This window comes from Pogona vitticeps, chromosome 4 (genome assembly GCF_051106095.1).
Source record: "Pogona vitticeps strain Pit_001003342236 chromosome 4, PviZW2.1, whole genome shotgun sequence".
Classification (NCBI taxonomy): Eukaryota; Metazoa; Chordata; class Lepidosauria; order Squamata; family Agamidae; genus Pogona; species Pogona vitticeps.
In genome coordinates, this window is record NC_135786.1 from 123,814,795 (window position 1) to 123,832,464 (window position 17,670).

The 17,670-nt window shown below is 49.9% G+C and overlaps 1 protein-coding gene across 2 annotated transcripts in view; it reads right to left on the reverse strand.

The window, feature by feature from the left end:
• The window catches only part of PRRX1 (paired related homeobox 1), a 72,206-nt gene extending 57,351 nt beyond the window's left edge, over window positions 1-14,855 (reverse strand). The window contains exon 1 of one of the 2 annotated variants that reach the window (XM_020814709.3): window positions 13,931-14,855. In XM_020814709.3, coding sequence (XP_020670368.1) covers window positions 13,931-14,174 — 244 coding nt within the window. In that variant the 5' untranslated portion in view covers window positions 14,175-14,855. The remainder of the gene's footprint in view (window positions 1-13,930) is intronic. The other variant, XM_020814707.3, reaches the window with a different exon arrangement.
• Window positions 14,856-17,670: the final 2,815 nt, after the last annotated feature.

Below are 17,670 nucleotides of genomic sequence, written 5' to 3' on the forward strand. Positions count from 1 at the left end.
TAAGAGAGCTGGCCTTCTACTGTGCATTTTACTGGGAATTTAAGCAAGTTCCCAGAACCCTCAACAATCATCAGCGTGGTACAATCTTTGAGTGATGGTGGATCTCCTTGATAGATGGTAGGAGACTAGAATATTATGAAGTTATTTATTAAAAGCATCTTATCATCCAGTTTCCAACAGCTGCTTTCCTTTTCCTTTATTGGTTTTGGAAATCCCTTCACACAGCGAGGTACTTATGCTAGGCTTCTTATTAAATTGACAACACCAATAGCAGCAGTCAAGATGGTCTACAAGATACCCTCTTGAGCCCACTACCATTCACATTTGTCCAACAACAACAGCAGCAGCAAAACGGGCCTGGCAATTGTTTCGTCTTTGGATGAGAACTGGTTGACAAATGAAAAAAAGAGTCAGCTTTTGGGATTTTTTCCTGTTCAGTGTCTCTTTGTGATTGGTAGTGAGTACAAGAAGTGTCCTGTAGTGTAGACCTTCTTCACTGCTGCTGCTGCTGATGTAAGTGTTCAGGCTGCCCTTTGTTATGTAAAGCTTGGCATCCTTTTTCCTGCTGGCAGTGCAGGCACAATATTGGCTACAAAAGCAGAATATCCCATATTCATAAAATGGAGGTTGTTTTTTTTTTTAAAGGATTGGGTTCTTAAAGCTACAGTGTTTCCAGATGCCAAATCTCTACTGAGGCCATCAGACATCAAAAAAGCCCTAACTGTTTAGTCCTGAAGTCTATTGCAAAAGAAAGCTAATTTGCAGAGAGAAAAGCTCCTATTCTGCACTCAGACAAGTGGTCAAGCCAATTTACCTGCTAATTTTCAGCCCCACTGAGCAGGCCTCCACCCCCTCTCTCACACAGTCATGTGCACATGACTCCACACATACCCTATGCAAGGTTCCATCGCGACCAGAACCAAAGGGGCTGCACAGGGAAGGAGGAAAGCTGCACGGAGGCGCATGCACACGTGCAGCTGCACACCTCAGAGGATCCTTGGGCCAAGCCATTCCATCTTCTGCTCAAGCAAACACTTGTAATGTCTGTTTCTGCCCTCGTTAAAATGAATGTGAAGACTAAAATTTCTAGAAAAGCCAGTGGGGAAAATGAGTAGAGACAAATTTCTTTCACTTGGATCATTGTTATCAGTATATTATATTGGCCAAGTGCTACAGACACAGTTCAAAATGGAGTATTCTGGAGTTGCTGCTTATTTCATATGAATGTACAGAACCATGAAATCCATCTTTGCCAAAGCAGGAATCCACAACTAAAACCCTTCTGACAAATGACCGTGCAACTTTTGTTTAAAAACCTCAAATGAACAAAAAGTCCATCTGATTTCGAGATAGTCTGTTCTATGGTGCAACAGCTCTTACTGTCAGCAACTTCTTCCTAGTGTTCAGTTAGTCTCCTTTCTTGTTATCTGAATTACATTCATTTGGATCCTATTATCTGGAGCAGCAGAAAATGTGCCTGAATTATATTCCATGTGACAGCCTCACGGGTATTTGATGATGGCTATCAAACTCTTTCTCAATTTTCTCTTCTCCAAGTTTAAAATAACAGCTCTCTAAAAATTTTCTTATGTGTCTCAGTTTGCAGATGCTTTGCTATTTTTGTTGCCCTCCTCTGGATCTATTCCAACTTCTTAATATCCTTCTTATACTTTGGTGCCCAGATCTGGATGCTGTATTTCTGATAACAGCAGAAATTATTTCCTTGATCTGGATACTAGATTTCTGTTGATGAAACTCAGAACTAGTTGTTGTTTTGTGCTGCATCACATAGTTAATTCATGCTTAGCTTACACTGTCTTAGATTCTTTTTCCACATACTACAGTCAATCCAGCTATCATCCAACCTATACTGGAGCACCTGATTTTCCTGCCTAAAAGTAGAACTTTATATTTATTCTTGTAGAAATTCATTTTGTTACTTTCAGCTCAATTTTGCAGGTCTGCAAGCTCACCTTGAGTTTTAATCTTCCTTTCTGAAGCTTTGGCTACCTTGTCATCTGCAAATTTCATAAATATATCCACTATTCCTTTATCAAAGCCATTTATCATGATGATTTACTTTATTGGATTTCAATGGCAGACTAAAATGTTTTTGCCTTTTGAGAAGTCTAGACAACTGTGTAATCCAGTCAGCACTGAGTTTATGCTTATCATAATAATAAACTCAGGTACAGAATCTCATGCTTATCATAATAATAAACTCAGGTACAGAATCTCTTCTTATACCAGATTTGTATAACTTTGATTATAATGTACCTTAAGACTTTAGACTGTGCCTTGTAGCAGTGGTTCTTCCTGTTTTTCCTGCAGTGTTGACTCACCATTAATTAATTCAGTAGGTCTATTCTAGTTGGAATTAACTATTGGATTCCATCCTTCATTTCCTTGCAATTATACTGTTCTTCTGTTTCAGTTTTCTGTTGTGATTTATGACTGACAGAGATGTTAGCAGAACAGAAGAAAAGAACTACCACAAATCACTTATCACAGATCAAGAGCATCCCAACAAGTGCTTATATTTGTTGGGAGAACTACTCAATGAATGGAAGCAATAATTTGCTCCTTTCTGGCAGTAGAGAGTGAACTGAGTGCCCAGATAACCTACTTTACAATTTGCACTGAAGTCCGGTTCTAGCATGTGAAAGAGTGCTTACTACAATACAATAATAATAATAATAATAATAATAATAATAATAATAATAATAATAATAATAATAATAATAATAATAATAATAATAATAATAATAATAATAATAATAATAATAATAAATCACCACCACCACTGGACCCATGTATCACTTCTAAAGCAACACAAATCCCACTGTTAATTGCCAAACATTGAGGACAATTACAGATCAATTCTCACACCAGCACATACAGTAAAATGTGAAATACAGAATCAATTGGTGTAAGACATCAAACGTGATGATAATCTGCCCTTTAAAGCCTGTCAAATAATTTTTAAATAAATCCAGCCAGAGCCAAACGCATTTCAGTCTTACTGAAGTGACCTGCTCAGCACATACCTAAATGTTTCATCAAAATTAATGGAACTGCAATGTGTTTTGACATTAGCTGATTCTTGCACAGATATGTTGATCCAAACACTTCTGTCAGTGAAATTAAACATCAGATGAGCCTCAAATTTAAAAATGAAACAAAGCAACGTTCCATAAATATCCAGCAAGCCAATTCACCAGGAAAGGACAGACTTTAAAAAGGCAAATTCAGTTTTGTTCTATGTTGCTACTCAATTTCCTGTGAGTAAAGATATTTGAGAAACAGCTAAAAAATGTATTTGCTCTTCTTACAGCACCGTCAAAGTGCTTGTATGGTTCACCTCGCCAATTTTAAAATCCAAAATTATAGCAGGAATGGGGTACATATGGTTTTCCCCAAGATGTGTGATGTCAGTCAGTGTTCACTATACTAACCTGGAAAAAAAGAGAAAGGGTTTTGCACTTGAAGGGTAGGAGTTCTTTCCAAATGGATTTTGATGCATGCAACAGTACTGTAAATTTAATTTCCTCACAAAACTGTAATGTATTAAATATCCCGGTTTAACTGCAAGTACCTTTCCATGGGAATAAAAATCTTTGAGATATAAGTTCCCTGTCAAGCTGCAGACAGCCTTGAAATCCTGTGCCTTGATGTTTAGTCATGAAACTATACAAATTTAAAGCTGCTCTTCAGTAGGTTTTGCACATACAAACTTTTCCTCCTTCCTTCTTTCCTTCCTACCTTCCTTCCTTTATTGAGCACAATTGAAAGTAGGATTCAAACAAATGTTTCTTCATAGTTGCTATAGAAGGACAGCAACTGAAAGTGCCACCTGCTTTCTGTGAATCTATACTGCAACCTGAATTCATCCAAGACAAAACAGCCAGTTTTTTAAAAAAAATAAAACATAATGCATGCCTTCCAAGTAGCTTTGGTGGCAGCCTTTGCCACCAAGATTATGTTCTGTGCCAACTTCGGTTGTGATCAGGATGCAAGTAGTAGTAGATCCGATTGCATTTTCATATGATATTGGTGGACTGCATACTGCTTTCGTAGAGTATGTGCATTACAGACTTATTTGGGGAACCATCTCTGAACTGATGCCATGACTAGTCATGAAGCCTTGATCTTAAGTGACCAGGGCGTTCTTCCCAATTCTGGCAGAGTTGTGCCCTCCATGAAATCAGTAAGCTCCTTTTTACATGCCATGCCTTTTACATGCTTTCTGGTTTGTGGTTGTGTTCTGTGAGCTGCTTAAGGCCTCGATCCTACCCATCCTAGGCACTTTTACTTCAAAGCAGCTCCATTTACTTCAGTGGGATTAGCTAAGAGTGCCCATAACTGAGTTCCACTGAGCAGTATTTGCTCTGCAGCCATGAAGGCTGTAATCCTCAACCAATTTAGGAGAAAGTAAGAACCCAGTGAAACCAGCCAAGCTCCTGGCCAGAAAGGACATTTGGGTTAGAATCAAGTAGCTCTCCTTAACTGTCAGGAGAAAATATTTCTGAAGATCAGGGACCTTATTCTGTGCCCCTATGCCTAGTAGTTCAAAAACACCCACAAACACAAGAACACATGCAGATATTTCACATGTTCCTCAGCCCTCATCAAGGCAGATCTGAATGCCTTTAAGCTCTGTTTCTTTTAGTGAAGTAGACAACTCCCACTGCAACAAGACAGGAGCCTTATCTATGTCTATTTGTCTGTAGGTAAGTTTATGGAATATCAAGGAGCCTTATTAAATGAATATATTGTTGCAGCCCAGTTACTTTATGGATGATTTTGGCCGTACATGTTCAAACAATATGCATCCATTTAGTAAAGCCTTTCCCTTGCATTCGTCTGCATGAGGTGGAGTTACATGCAAAGCTTTACTCAACGACACCCATCAAAGGCTTTTGGTGAAAGTCATGTGTGTCAAATGGAAATCTATTTGGAGGGCCACATGTTAAAATAAAAAGAATTTCTAAACTGTTATTTTATGGACTGGAAAAATGTTTTCCATCCTTAGCTGAAGTACAATGGAAGTGGGATCCTCCCCCCTTAATTTCAGGGACTTGGGGTAAGCATCTAAAAGTTAGGACCCTGATTCTAAGCAAGTTGCCTGGAAATAAAAGTTAATTCCCAGTAACTCACTCTGAATTGAGCTGGCGGACCCAACTGAATCGACCCAGTTGAAACCCAGTTGTTTTTTTTAAGAGAGCTGGAGTGCCTTGACGCCTGCTAGGCTTCTGAGTTTGGACTGGGTTTTAACCGGTGGAGCTAAATTGAGAGTTCCAGATTCTTCTCTAAAGACGCATTTCATCCCTTGTCTTAACGTCGACAGAAGCGTCTTGCTCTTAAGAATTTCATTCACTTTCCCACTGGCGCTCCATCTCTTAAGCAAATTCCCTAGCCTTTTCCGAATATTGGAGAAACGCACCTTTTAAAAAATCCTCATCGAGTTAGCCAGCTTTTCTTTCCTTTTTTTTTTTAAGAATCGTTTTCTTGGTCCTTGTGGTTCTGGTCTCGCCCGCGGGAAAGCGCGGAGACAGGGCAGAACAGTGGCCGCATCCTCCCCGCGAAAGCGGACTGGCTGGGATTCGCGGAGGTGCCGTTCCGCGGCCCGGCCAAGACCTTGGAAAGGCGGCCGCTCCGGCTTCCCGGCACAGCGAGTCCGCGGGCGTGTCTCCGCCGAGGCGCTCTCGCGGGAAGGGCAGGCGAATCCCTAGCCGGCCTTCGCCCGATCTCGGAAGGAATCCTGGGCGCGGAGGGTCCTGGAACAGCCTTCCATGCGAGTAGACCGGAGGAGGCTCAGGCTGCCTGCCGCCTAAAGGAGGCGCCCGCCCCGCCCCAAGAAAGGGAAACTCTCTCAGGCGTCGACTCGAGGGTGCCTTTCGAGAGGGGTCAAGGGGGCGCCCCCGCCCGGCGAGAGAGGTCGCCAAGGGCTGCCCCCCCCCGTGCAAGGCAACCACAACGGCCCCAGTCTCTTAGCACACACACACACACACACACGCCCCCCCTTGTTTTGCTCTCTGATCTGTCTCAGAAGGCTGAAGGAGAAGAAGCCGCGGGCCCAGACGCTAAGCGAGAAGAGTTCGCCTCTCCGGTGCCGCCGCGCTTTGGGTTACGCCTGGGGGGGAGGGTTGTTGTCCCCCCCCCTTGGTTTCGCCCGCCGTCCCCGCAGAGACCAGGGCGGCTGCCTCGCCTCCAACTGCCGGGCGCAGCAAAGGGGGCTCCCGAGCATCGGAGGGGGCTGGGGGGCTCCCCCCTCCTCCTAAACGCGCTCCTCATTTTCAGGGACCACCGACGCGCCAAGGCCGCGGAGGAGGCTGCCTTCTCCTCCTTCTTTCCCCCAACGCTGCCTCCTCGCCTCTCCGCGGGGCTCCTCCGCGGTGGACGCGCGACCCGACGAGATCTGACGGCGGGGGTTGCCTCGGCCACCGGTCCGTGGCCGGCGGGAGACAAGAGGCGGGGGTGGGGAAATCCACAGCTCGGCCTCCCCCTCCCCTCCTTGCCTGCGACGCGTGGAGAACTGGGGGGGGGACGACGACGCCCGAGTGTTTTATAGGGTGCTGAGAGCTCCGCGAGCTCTCCTCGCGGCGGGGGAGGAGCTGCTCGTGCGCCTCTCCTTTCCCGCGCTCGCGGCGCCTGGCATTTGACAAGCGCGTGGGGCCACGCAGGCGCCCTCGGGCCCGCTCCTCGCGGGGGGGGCTTCGAAGGGCGCCGCCCGACCCTCCTGGGAACTCGGCGCCGAGCCGCCCGCGGGCTCCCTGGGGAGGTCCCCCTGCGCAGCCCTGGGGCTGGACCAGCCCCCGCCCCCCCCCAAAGCCGTTCGCTCGTGGGGCCCAAAAGGCGCCAGCCGCCAGCCAGCCCAGCACTCCGGAGGCAGCCTGGGGAAGCCCGCCCGAGGAGGCCGGCCGGGCCTCGGCGGCGCCAGGGGGATAAAAAGGGAAATCCGAAAACCAGACCGGGAAGCCCTTTCGGGGCAATAAGACAACCAGGAGGCTGGCTTGGGTGCAGAGCGAGCGGCCAGGCCGGATCTTGGTGAGAAACCCCCGCTTCTCACCAGTCCGTTTCCTTTGCTGCCCTTCTTTCACCCGCGTGGCCGCCGAATCAAAGGGTCTCTCTCTCTCTGTGTATGTGTGTGTGGAAGAGGTGCTCATTTCCAAGCAATGCGGCTCCGATCGGGGTTCTGTTCCTTGGCTTAAGGGAAGTTCTGCATTTCCCTCCGGGACTCAAGGTGGGTCTCGTGCCCGTGAGCGACGGCGCCCGCCTTGCCGAGCTTCGGCCCCTCGCCCTCAAAAGAGCAACACCGGAGGCATCTCAGCGGGTGTCATACACGGAACGAGACCCGGGGATTTTGAAAGGGGCCGAATCTGTTGGAAGGATAAACTTGTTTTCGGCCTCCCCACCGGGCGAAAACAAACATTTGGTTTAAATCTATTCCTCTGGGCAGAAGCAAATCGCATTAATTAGCAGAATTTCATTTCCCAAGGAGGTGTGCGACTTAAATAGGAAAGAAACTCGAGTGAAACCATGGGGTCGCCAAACAAATTTTCTCCTGATCGAGTTGCTATTCTAACCAAAGTTAGGCACTTTGAAGTGCTTTTAACGGGACGGTTTAAGGCAATAATCCGATCAATGTTTGCTTAGGAGGAAGCCCCACTTAACTCACTTTTCCTTCGAATAAACATACACCGGCTGCAACTTGTCTTCAACCAAAATTAATGACATTTAGAAGTGAGTAGTTTAGGCAGGATCTATGGAATTGGTCAGTTTGAAGGCTGGCACCCAGGGTTCATGGATTGCTTAAATTAATTCCAGAAATATTGAAAAGGAAAGGAAAAGCAATGTTTCTTTAAACTGCAAAAGAGAAATAAAAGTACTAAGCATCCTGACGACATACCAATTGTTAATCAAACCATCCAATCTAAGTGGGCGGTCTATGGACGTTTGAGAACCAAATACGTACTGTAATGTCAAGCTTTCCGCTGGAAAGCCATCTGTCCCAGGGCAAGCTAAGGTCCCGTTTTCTTTTTTCTAAAATAAGGTGCCGTCAATATCAGGTAGGGAGCCAATGTTATTCTTCAGAACAAAACGAAAATAAATAGTCTGGTGACATTATTATAAACTGCTGTGAAAGCTTTTGAGTGAGACAGAACTCTTTGTTAAATAGCATGGTCAATAATATTTAAACTTAAAACGGAAGAGAAGAAAGCGTATGTGGACTACAGCAGGGTTGAGAGCATTATGTGTTTTTGTCAGCAAGCTATTAGGTTGTTAGATGGGGAAAAAATTGCAAATTTCAATACCCTCTTCTCATTGTCGTTCCATTTTTTCCCCCTCAGCAGCGACAGGTATCTGAGATGCATTTTTGTTTGCTAGTTTTTGCTTCCTCTTTCGTTTCTGAGGGCTGATGGCTTTCTTGGTCTGAGTTTGTATATAAAAGACTATTGCAATGGATCTTTATTGCAGTGCAACCTCAAACTGACGATATAAGCAAGCTCTGGAGCAAGACAGAATTCTTCCTCAGACAAACCTAAAGAAGCTAGTGCGTTTTCTTAAGGTGGAGAGAGAGATCAATCTAAGAAAGTTTGTGGCTTCTCCCCATCTATCTGTCGAGTTTCCTAACCAGGATAGACTTCACCACCACACTCTTATTGATCACTACATCCCAGTTTGGCATCATCAGGATCCTTCCTCTCTGTTCCAGGAATACAAAAATATTAACTTGAAGAAAGTTCTCTTCTTACAGTCCCAAAACATCTGGGCAGATGTTCCTGTTCTGTGGACACGGGAATGCCAGAAGTAGACAAGCTGTGTACCTGGACAGATTTCTTCCAGAGGCAAAACGGGAAGGCTATTTCCGTCCACAGACAAGGTCACTTGCAACCTGGAAGTGATTGCCACCGAACAGGCACACTGTGCCTGATAGAAATGTTAACAGTTGCATTTTAGCATAGCTTCGCTTTTTTTTCCCCCAGAGCAGGGAGTAAGTTGCTTTGGCAACTCAGTCTTCTGACTAATTCTGTAGAAATAGGAAGAGCTTGCTTGCTCTTTTGCCACCGAAACGTTATTCATAGAAATGAGCTCCTTGGTTGGCTCGCCGCTTAGGCACCCTGGCGATCACCGGCCAACAACTACAGTATTTGTATCGAAGCACACAAACTGGTGAAGACCCAAGACTCGGACTTCCGCTGACACTGTAAAGTCTGAGGTCTTCTCGTCAGTTATGGTGGATCACTTTGCCTGGAAAAGGAGGTTTTTCATACTGCTCCCAACGCTTTCCTTTCACAGTAAATCACATTGAAATCTCTGTGCTGGATCCGCCATCTGGAAGCAGCAAGGAGTGAATAAATCATGATTAACTTTAGTGGCGTTAATGGTGGTGACTCGGCTCTTAGGCGGGATCCAATCCTTTGAAAGAAATCTTTACTCCAGCTTTCAAGCTTGCGATGGGAAACTTTCCTTTTTTCTCTTTGATCGGGATTCTTGAATTTTCCACGCTGTTTTTCGAGTGCGGGAGAAGAAGCCAACGTGGTGACACGTCCACCTTTTCCCATTTCTCGAGAAGCCGGTGGTGGCCGGCCCTCCCTGACTTGAGAACCCGCCTCTGGACAAGCGGGTGGCGCGGGATGCTTCCGGGAGCCGGGCGAGCGAGGCGTTTCGGGAAGCGATGGATCGCGCACCCCGCAATGCGCTTTCCAGTCCTTGTCAGCTCCCGAAGTCGTTTCACTCTAGCTTCCTGGGTGCCAAAATTACGTCGCCGAAGTCCCGGAGCGGGGGAGGGGGAACAGAGAGACCCAGTGACGGGGAGAGCTCGCCCCCGCGGACTTGCCGGTGCCAAAGGCGCAGGTGCGCGTAAATGGAGGGCTCTCCCGGATCCGGAGAAAGGGGAACTGCCAAAGTGCACTACGCTCTCGAGCAGATCTTTGGCGACAGAGGCAGGGAAGGGAAGCGAAGCGCCCGCGCCTGGCCCGATCTCCGTCGGTTCTTCTTCTGTCCGCAGCACACTCGCCAGGGACAGTGAGAGAGCCCTCTCGGCTCCTTGGCGGAACAAGCGGCAGACAAGTGTGCAGCCGCTCAGCGTCGTTTACCTGCAACATCGTCTCCGGTTAGTTTATGTAGATTGGTGATATTGCTACTTCTGGCATATATAAAGTATTCATATATCAGTTGCCGCTCCCTTTCCGACAAATCTTCGCTCCCCTCTCGGACTCCACGCGAATATTCTCCCGCCGGCATTTAGGCCACCACGCGCCTAGGAGAGCCCCGTGGCCTCCCGCCGCCTGTCCGCTTTCGGAAGGGAAAGGAAGCGGCTGTGTTTGTGTCCCCCACCCCCCGAAGGACTCGAAGGCAGGCGGCCAGAGCGATGGCAGCCTCCTCCCCGGACCGTCCCCAAGAGCAACCCAGCGGGATACACGGGCGGGAAGGAAAGGCCGGAGCTCCTCCCTGGCCACGGGCAGCAAAGAGGCGCCGCCGACCGGGAAGCTCTCTGCGCGCTCGCGCCTCTTCCGCGGCCACCTGGGCATCGCGTTGTCCTCTCGGGCCCGGAGGAACAGGAAGAGCAGGGAAGGAACGCGGGACTCCTCAAAAGCCAGGCCTCCGCCTGTCTGCCCTCGCGGGTCGGCGTTTTCTCATTCCGCAAGAATCACGACCTCCAGTTTAAAGGGCGGATTATGTGATTGTTACTTAATAAGAGGCAGTTCCATGAAGTTTGGGGGTTCTGTCCGCCCCGTCTCCGGCCTGCTTTCTGACTCAGAATAACGCGCTCTTCTTGGCGGAGTTGGGCGAATCCGGAGAGCCTGGTGCCGCGGTTGGCAGCCCCTCCTGGGGCGAGCCCTGGATCCCACCCCGGTGGGAGGAGGCCGGCCCGGGCCAGGGCGCGGGTGAGTGAGCGCCCCTCCGCTGAGCTCCGGGAGAGACCGCGTCGCCCGCCCGGATTAGTGGCTGCTTAACACCTGCCAGCCGCCCCGCTGCTTGCTAGGTGGCCGGCTAAGAAAACGCCCACAGACGGCGGCAGGATTCACTTCCTCGCTTCAGAACAGGCTCTGCGACTGATTTCGTACGTGCAGGTGGATCCCGGAGGAGGCAGGCTGGGTCGAAAGGAGCTCTTTTGCCAGTAAGCCTGCGTGTGATTTCCCCTAGAAAGCGCAAAGTCAACCATTCGGTTTCAAAAGGTAAACCAGCGGTTTCCACTCAAAACCTAGTTCACGAGCCAATTAATTACACTTCCTGGCTAGTCGGCGCAACCCTGCGCAGTCTACTCAGAAGTAAGTCCTATTGCCTTCTTCATTGCGACTTATTTCTAGGCAAAGTTTATCTAGAATCGCAGCCTCTGTGAATCCCGTGAATCCCGAGCCTCAAGGCTCACCGAAAGCCTTGGCATTTGGGATTGCTTTTTCAAAGGCGAAGGAAGATTCGGATGATCCCATCGAGAACACGTCTATTCCCGGATGAGACGCCGCCAATGTCCAGGCTCGCCGCTGACGGGCACTGTAGCTGAGACCGGCGAGTCCAGGCGGCTTTCAGGGCCCTTCATTCTAGTGGGTTTGCCCCGAAGGAGGACAGGAGCCTAGCTGAACACATTGGGTGACACGATATGGAAGGGAAAGGTTTTAGTGACCGACTGCTGGCCGTAAATACCCGGGGCTTTCTCCAGCCGACCCCACTTCCCAGCTCTTAGAAGTTTGGCACCAGCCTCCCTCCCAAATGTATCTTTATTTCAACAGAACGTACATAAAATTATTAGGCCTCGGCCTGCGCGCCACGACAATCTCCCTGGGAGATCTAGCTGAGATCGACAAAACGAAACAGCAAAATCGGCAAGCCGAATCCAGTCGAAGCAGAACATTTCGAAGGCGAGGTGCTTAGCTACACAGGATCGCAAAGATTTCGAAAGGCGGCTGGAAGACGCGCTCGAGGAGCAACTTTCCCAGTGTGGTTTGCCGGCATGTCAGCGTGAAGGAGACCTTCTGGGAAAGAACGCCCCCCTCCCCTCCGTCGTCCCCGTGAAGACGCAGCGAACTATGATGGAGCGCTCTGATCTCGCCCCCCCCTCCAGCGGGAGAGCGCCTGGCCTTCCAGCCTGCGCGACGGGGCCACGGGGGTGGGGGGGCGCGACTGGCTCCACCGAGCGATCAGCACTCCCCCCCCCCCGGCCGCCGCCGCCTTCTCCCCTCTTCCTTGAGGGGGTCTTGCGGGCAGGCGTCGATGCGGGCCCGCTTTCACCTGGATGGCGCAGCAGGAGGGGCAAACAGGGCAAGGGCCTTGCGGGCTTCCCGAAGAGCTGAAGCCTCCCTGCCGCCAACGACAGCGCGAGAGGTCAGAAACCAGAGTCTGGTCTGGCCCTCTTCGGAAGGCAGAACGGGCCTCGCGGGGCCATCACTTTTAAGTTTGCTGGGGGGAAATCCGTGCTCCTCTGGCTTAAAATACATCCGACTTCAAGACCTTTTCTTGGCCCATCCTGCAGTCCAGCCATTACAGACTTTGGACTTGTAGTATCGCCCTTGCTTCAAAATGTGACTGCTTCGTCGGTCTTGTTGCTTTTGAGGATTCCCCAGTTCATTCCGCCGAGTGGGACCCTGGATTTCTGCCTCCCAACCTTTGCCTTAAGGGCGCCCTTTCTCTTTACATCCCCCCCCCGTCCCGTCCTTCACCTCCAAACTAGGGAGAAAATGCTGATTGTCCGCTCCTTCCCTTGCAAGTATGTATGTATTTCTTCGTATCTCCCTAGGAGGAGGACATGCTTTTTGCTTCCTTAGGCAGCTCTTCTAGTCGGACAGCTTGAGAAGCATTTGTGTTTTATTTTGTCTATTTTAAAGAATTGTTTAAGAACAAACTTCTTTGCACTTTCCGAATTGAAAATTACTGCAGTAAATTGCAGTCCTAAAAGGCACTGTGAGTTAATCCACCAGGACCGCGAATCCGGAATGCAGAAGCTTTGCAAGAAAGGCAAAACGCGGCTGAGAATTGCGGGACTTCCAGCCTCGTGACTCCACAAAGGCCAAGTGGTCAGCACGAAGTCTCACGCCGCTTTTAAGGCTCCGATGAAAGTGAGCCAGCTGGCCCCGAGCCCCCGCCGACGGCCCAGCAGCGTGCGTGTTTCCTTGGAAGTAAGCCGCCTTGCTATCAACAGACCTTATTTTCGTTCTCTCTTACACCGTCCGCTGGGGGGGAAAAAACGAAAAACGAAAACGGCCCTCTACCTCGGTGGGACCGGGAGGAAAACTTCTGGGAGGGTGCCAGGACGGGCGCCTGCCCTCCTCTGAGGGCGCCAGGCCGGCTCCGGGGGGGGGGAGTCGCCTGTGCGCGGCTGAGCGGCGGCTTAGCCCCCTCGCCCACCGGCTTCCCGGCCGGCCGAGGGCCCTCCTGCCTCTGGCCGCTGAGCTCTTCTTCCCAGGGTGTCCCCCCGGGGACCCTTCCCTGCTCCACAGCCGCGCCCGGCCGACGCACCAGCGGGCCTTGGGACGAAAACGCCCCGCGGTCCCCCGAAGCGGCCGCCAAAGGGCGGGCTCTTGGTTCACACGAAGGCATCACGGGCACAGAGCCGTTCCTTTTTAACAACATTGTCCTAATATTTTTTAAAAGTTTATTTCGTGAAGTATGCTTGTCATCCTCCCCTTTACTATTGTACTTATTTTGAAAAATCATGCCTCAGAAACGTCTGCGGGCGACTTCCAAAAACGCCAGCTGGGAGAGGGCAAGCAAGCGCGGAGTCGCGGAGTCGCGGAGTCGCTCCACTTGGATGGGACGGTTTTATTCTCTTTGTTCGCCCGGGGCTCCAAACTTTCGGGAAGAGGAGGGCGAACTGGTTCCGAAAACCAGGACTGGTCCAGAGAAGCGGTTGGAGGGCTGCCTAAAGTGGGAATCAAGGAAGGAAGGAAGGAAGGAAGGGGCCCTCACGGACTCCGCCCGCGCCACTTACCGTCCTGCTGCTGGGTGTCGCTGCCGCTGGTCAGCCCCGGCGACTCCAGGAGGCTCCGGCCACTTTCCCCGACGCCCTCCTCGGTCTGAGCGGCTACCAAGTCTCCTGCTTCTTCCAGATCCAACAGGTGGCTGACGGAGAAGTTCTTTTTGGCCTGGAGGCTGTCGAGGTTCCCGGGGCTCTCCAGCCGGGTGGGGAGGACGGCCGGCTGCCTCTCCAGGACGTGGACGTAGCTGGAAGTCATGGCTTTTGCCCCCCCAGGCAAAGGAGGGGGGAAGAATGAGGAGGGGGGCGCGCGAGAGAAGGGGAGAAGCTGGAGGGGCTCCCCGGAGGGAAACGTCGCGCAAAACCCCGCCGCCACCAGGGCCCCCGCCTTCGGAGGAAAGCCGTCGAGGAAGCGCCAGGAAAAGAATCCGCACCGAGCGCGAAGCCCAGAGATGGGGAGGGGGGGGACCTCGCCGAGGAGCAAAGGGATCCCTTCCTCCGCTGGAACCCGGCCGGGCTGAAAGCTGTCTTCCGAGGCCTCCGGCCCGAGCTGCCGGGCTTTTGTGGGCGCGCCACCCCTTAGACGGCCCGGCGAGAAGTGAGGGCGGGCAGGCGGGAGGGGCAGAAGTCTTGCAGATGCGCTTCGCCGACGGGCGGGCGGGCGGGCGGAGGGAGCGCCCCTCCAAATCCCCTCGCCTGCCTTCAGGAGGAGGAGGAAGAGGCAGCGGCTCCGGCAGCTCCAGCGGGTCTGTCGCTTGCTTCCTGCTCGACTCCCGACGTCTCTTCCCCCCCCCCCGCGCGCGCCCAGCCGCCCTCTGGCACTTCAAACGGCACAGCCTGGCTTGTGGGGTGGGTGTGGGAGCTCGCTGGACCCTGGGGAGGGCAAATCCAGCCTTAATGGGAGCCCCTAATTACGTGGCAAAGGCTTTGTGCTGTTTCTGACGTTTTACAGACCTCCTCCTTCCCCCTTCCCACCCGCGCCTCCCCTTCCCCCCCCCTTTCCAATCCAGCCGCGCCAAAAAGAAACCCAGCTCGGATTCCGAAAGAGACTCGCCTCCTTCTCACCCGCTTGTTCGCATCTCATCTCTCAGAGCGAAGGAGCGAGCAAGACCTTTCCGCAACAGAGACCCCAGCTCACGGATCTCTCTCTCTCCCGCCTCTCTGCCCCCCCCCCAAAAAAACTCCAGACAACTCCAAAGGACAGCTGGGAAGTCCAGGCAGACGCCGGAGGTAACTGCCAACCCAGCCTGCTTATTTGCTTTTCCAATTAACTCCCGAGGATTAGTTTAAGCAACGTCCTGCTGGAGAATCTCATTTGCATTTGTGGAAATCGTCCACGTCCAGTCTAATCAGCTCAGCTTCTGTCGGACTTGAACACGCGGAAGTCTCTCCCGCTGGGTGTAACGAAGTTTTGCATCAGTTCTCCTTGAAAAGGAGGCAGAACCCAAGAGGAGCGCGCGAGCGCATCATCCTTTTGCCTTGCGCGTCAAGCTGGAAAACCCATGAGCGCGCCTCTTTACTTATCACTTGGTGTTCAGTGCCACACCAAGGAATGCACTCCATCGAAAGCTTTCGCCTTTGAAGATAAGACAAGTAACTCTATCACGAGGTTACCCTCTCCTCTATCTATATAGGCATCATCACTGGATGGTGGCGATGGTGATAGTCTTAGAATGATGCAGTCATAACTGATGAACCTACAAACACAAACCGTGTCTTGAAATTATTCTGCCCCAGGGATGCCAACGTTTTTTAAATGGACCTAACGGTTTAAGTGCATATATTTCGTTAATACAGCTTTATAAATAGAGCATGAAACAAGTATATTTATTATGCTGCAGTTATAATCTACAATAATCATAATGGACATGATTCAGCCAATGTTAAGGACAGGTTGCTAACTTTAACCAATTGGATTTCACAATTGCTTTGCTTTGGTAGGATCATGTCTAAAAAGTTATTTTTCTTCCGTGGATAGTTCAGGGCATTATCTAGCCAAAAATAAATGTTTCCAGTTATTTAAGAAACAAAAAGTGAAAGAAACCCTGAAATTTTCTACCAAAATCAATATGACTAAAGAGCGTTTAACTTTGGTCAGATCATGCCTGCAAGGTATATGACATGACATCCATACACCTTACACTGTGTAATATTAGGAAGATAAATACATACACATACACATGTGTTTCACAAGTAGATAGCAAGAGCCATGCTGGAACTGACCAAAGGCCCTCTAGTTCAACATCCTGTTTCCCGCTGGGGCCATTATATTCTTATTTTATAAATATAGTGCTATGGAATTCATAGGGGCAGCACACGTGTGTATGGACACCAGATGTTGTATCACAGATGCAACATCATTCTTGCCACTTCAGACTCCCTATTTTTCATTTAGTGGCATGAGTTTATTAAAGGTACAGCCAGAAGCGTTGTGCAAAGTGTTCCAAGTTCTATCACCTCAAAAGAGAGAAAAGAATGGAGAAGCAGCAGGTAAAGTGTGAATGCTACTCTGAACAGGAAGGATAACTGGACAGGAGAGGGTGTGGTGAGTGTGGTGGTGCTGGGGTCAGCTGATGGCAAGGGAAGAAAAGCCTTTGTGGTTCTCTGATAGGAGCCAGCCTGGGCTCTGAGCTGCCACAGACAGGCCAGGATTTTCAAACCTCCTCCCCCCCCCCCCCTCCACCGCTTGATTTGGGAAAAGAACATCTGATGCCATCAAAGGGCTTTGCAGATTGAAAACAGATGTGCTTCACCCAGTTCTTGCCATGCATTTAATTAAGGACTTGGGATTTGGGAGGAGGCACTTTTAGCCTGGTTTCTCTCTCTCTCTCTCTCTCTCTCTCTCTCTCTCTCTCTCTCTCACACCACACACACACACACACACACACACACACACACACACACACACACACACACACACACACACACAAAGGCTGATGCCAGAATATTCACAGACATAGAAACATACACAGAGAGTGCAAGCAGGAGATCTTTAATTCACGGTGCTATTTAATTCATTGCTATTCTCTCTCCTTTATCCATACCCAGTTTTGCATTCCACTCTCCTCTCTATTGTCATGGTTTCTAAAAGCACAGAACTGAAACAGTGTAAACAAAGCAGAACTTCTAGGCATGAAGAAGGTGTTCTTCCTCTCCAAGCTTCACTACATGAACATAAAATTGAAAAACAAGCACTTCCTTCCAGGGTGCTTGGCATAGCTGTTCCCAAATGCTAGGTTAGGTAAGAGTTGCACCATAAGAATGTTCCTGCTGGATCAGGTTCAGGATCAATCACTTCTGACATACTCTTTTCAGTGGCCAGTAGACCAAGGTTACTTCAGTTGCACACCTAATGCCACTGTTTTTTGGGGTGTGTATTCTTCTAAAGAATGATGGGCTAGGTACAACTTGGTCTGACCCAGCAAGCTCTTGACCAAGAGGCTCAATATAGGAGTGCTCAATAGCCCTAAGAGCTGCATGCTGCCGGGGAGGGTGGGTGGGTGGGTAATTGAGCAGGGACTCATGCCTTTAGAACAGGCAGCTCTCCAAATGATACTGGATTGCAACTCCCATCAACCCTAATCAACATAGCCATGGTGATGTATCATGAGATCATCAGCATGGTACCTTCTAGAGGGCCACAAGCTGTCCCAGTGCTGCTTTGGAAGATAATAAGCCTCCAGCTATGACAATGGTGTCATTTTAATATCCCTCAAGGATGATCAAATCTGTCTGGGGTTATGAGAAACACAACA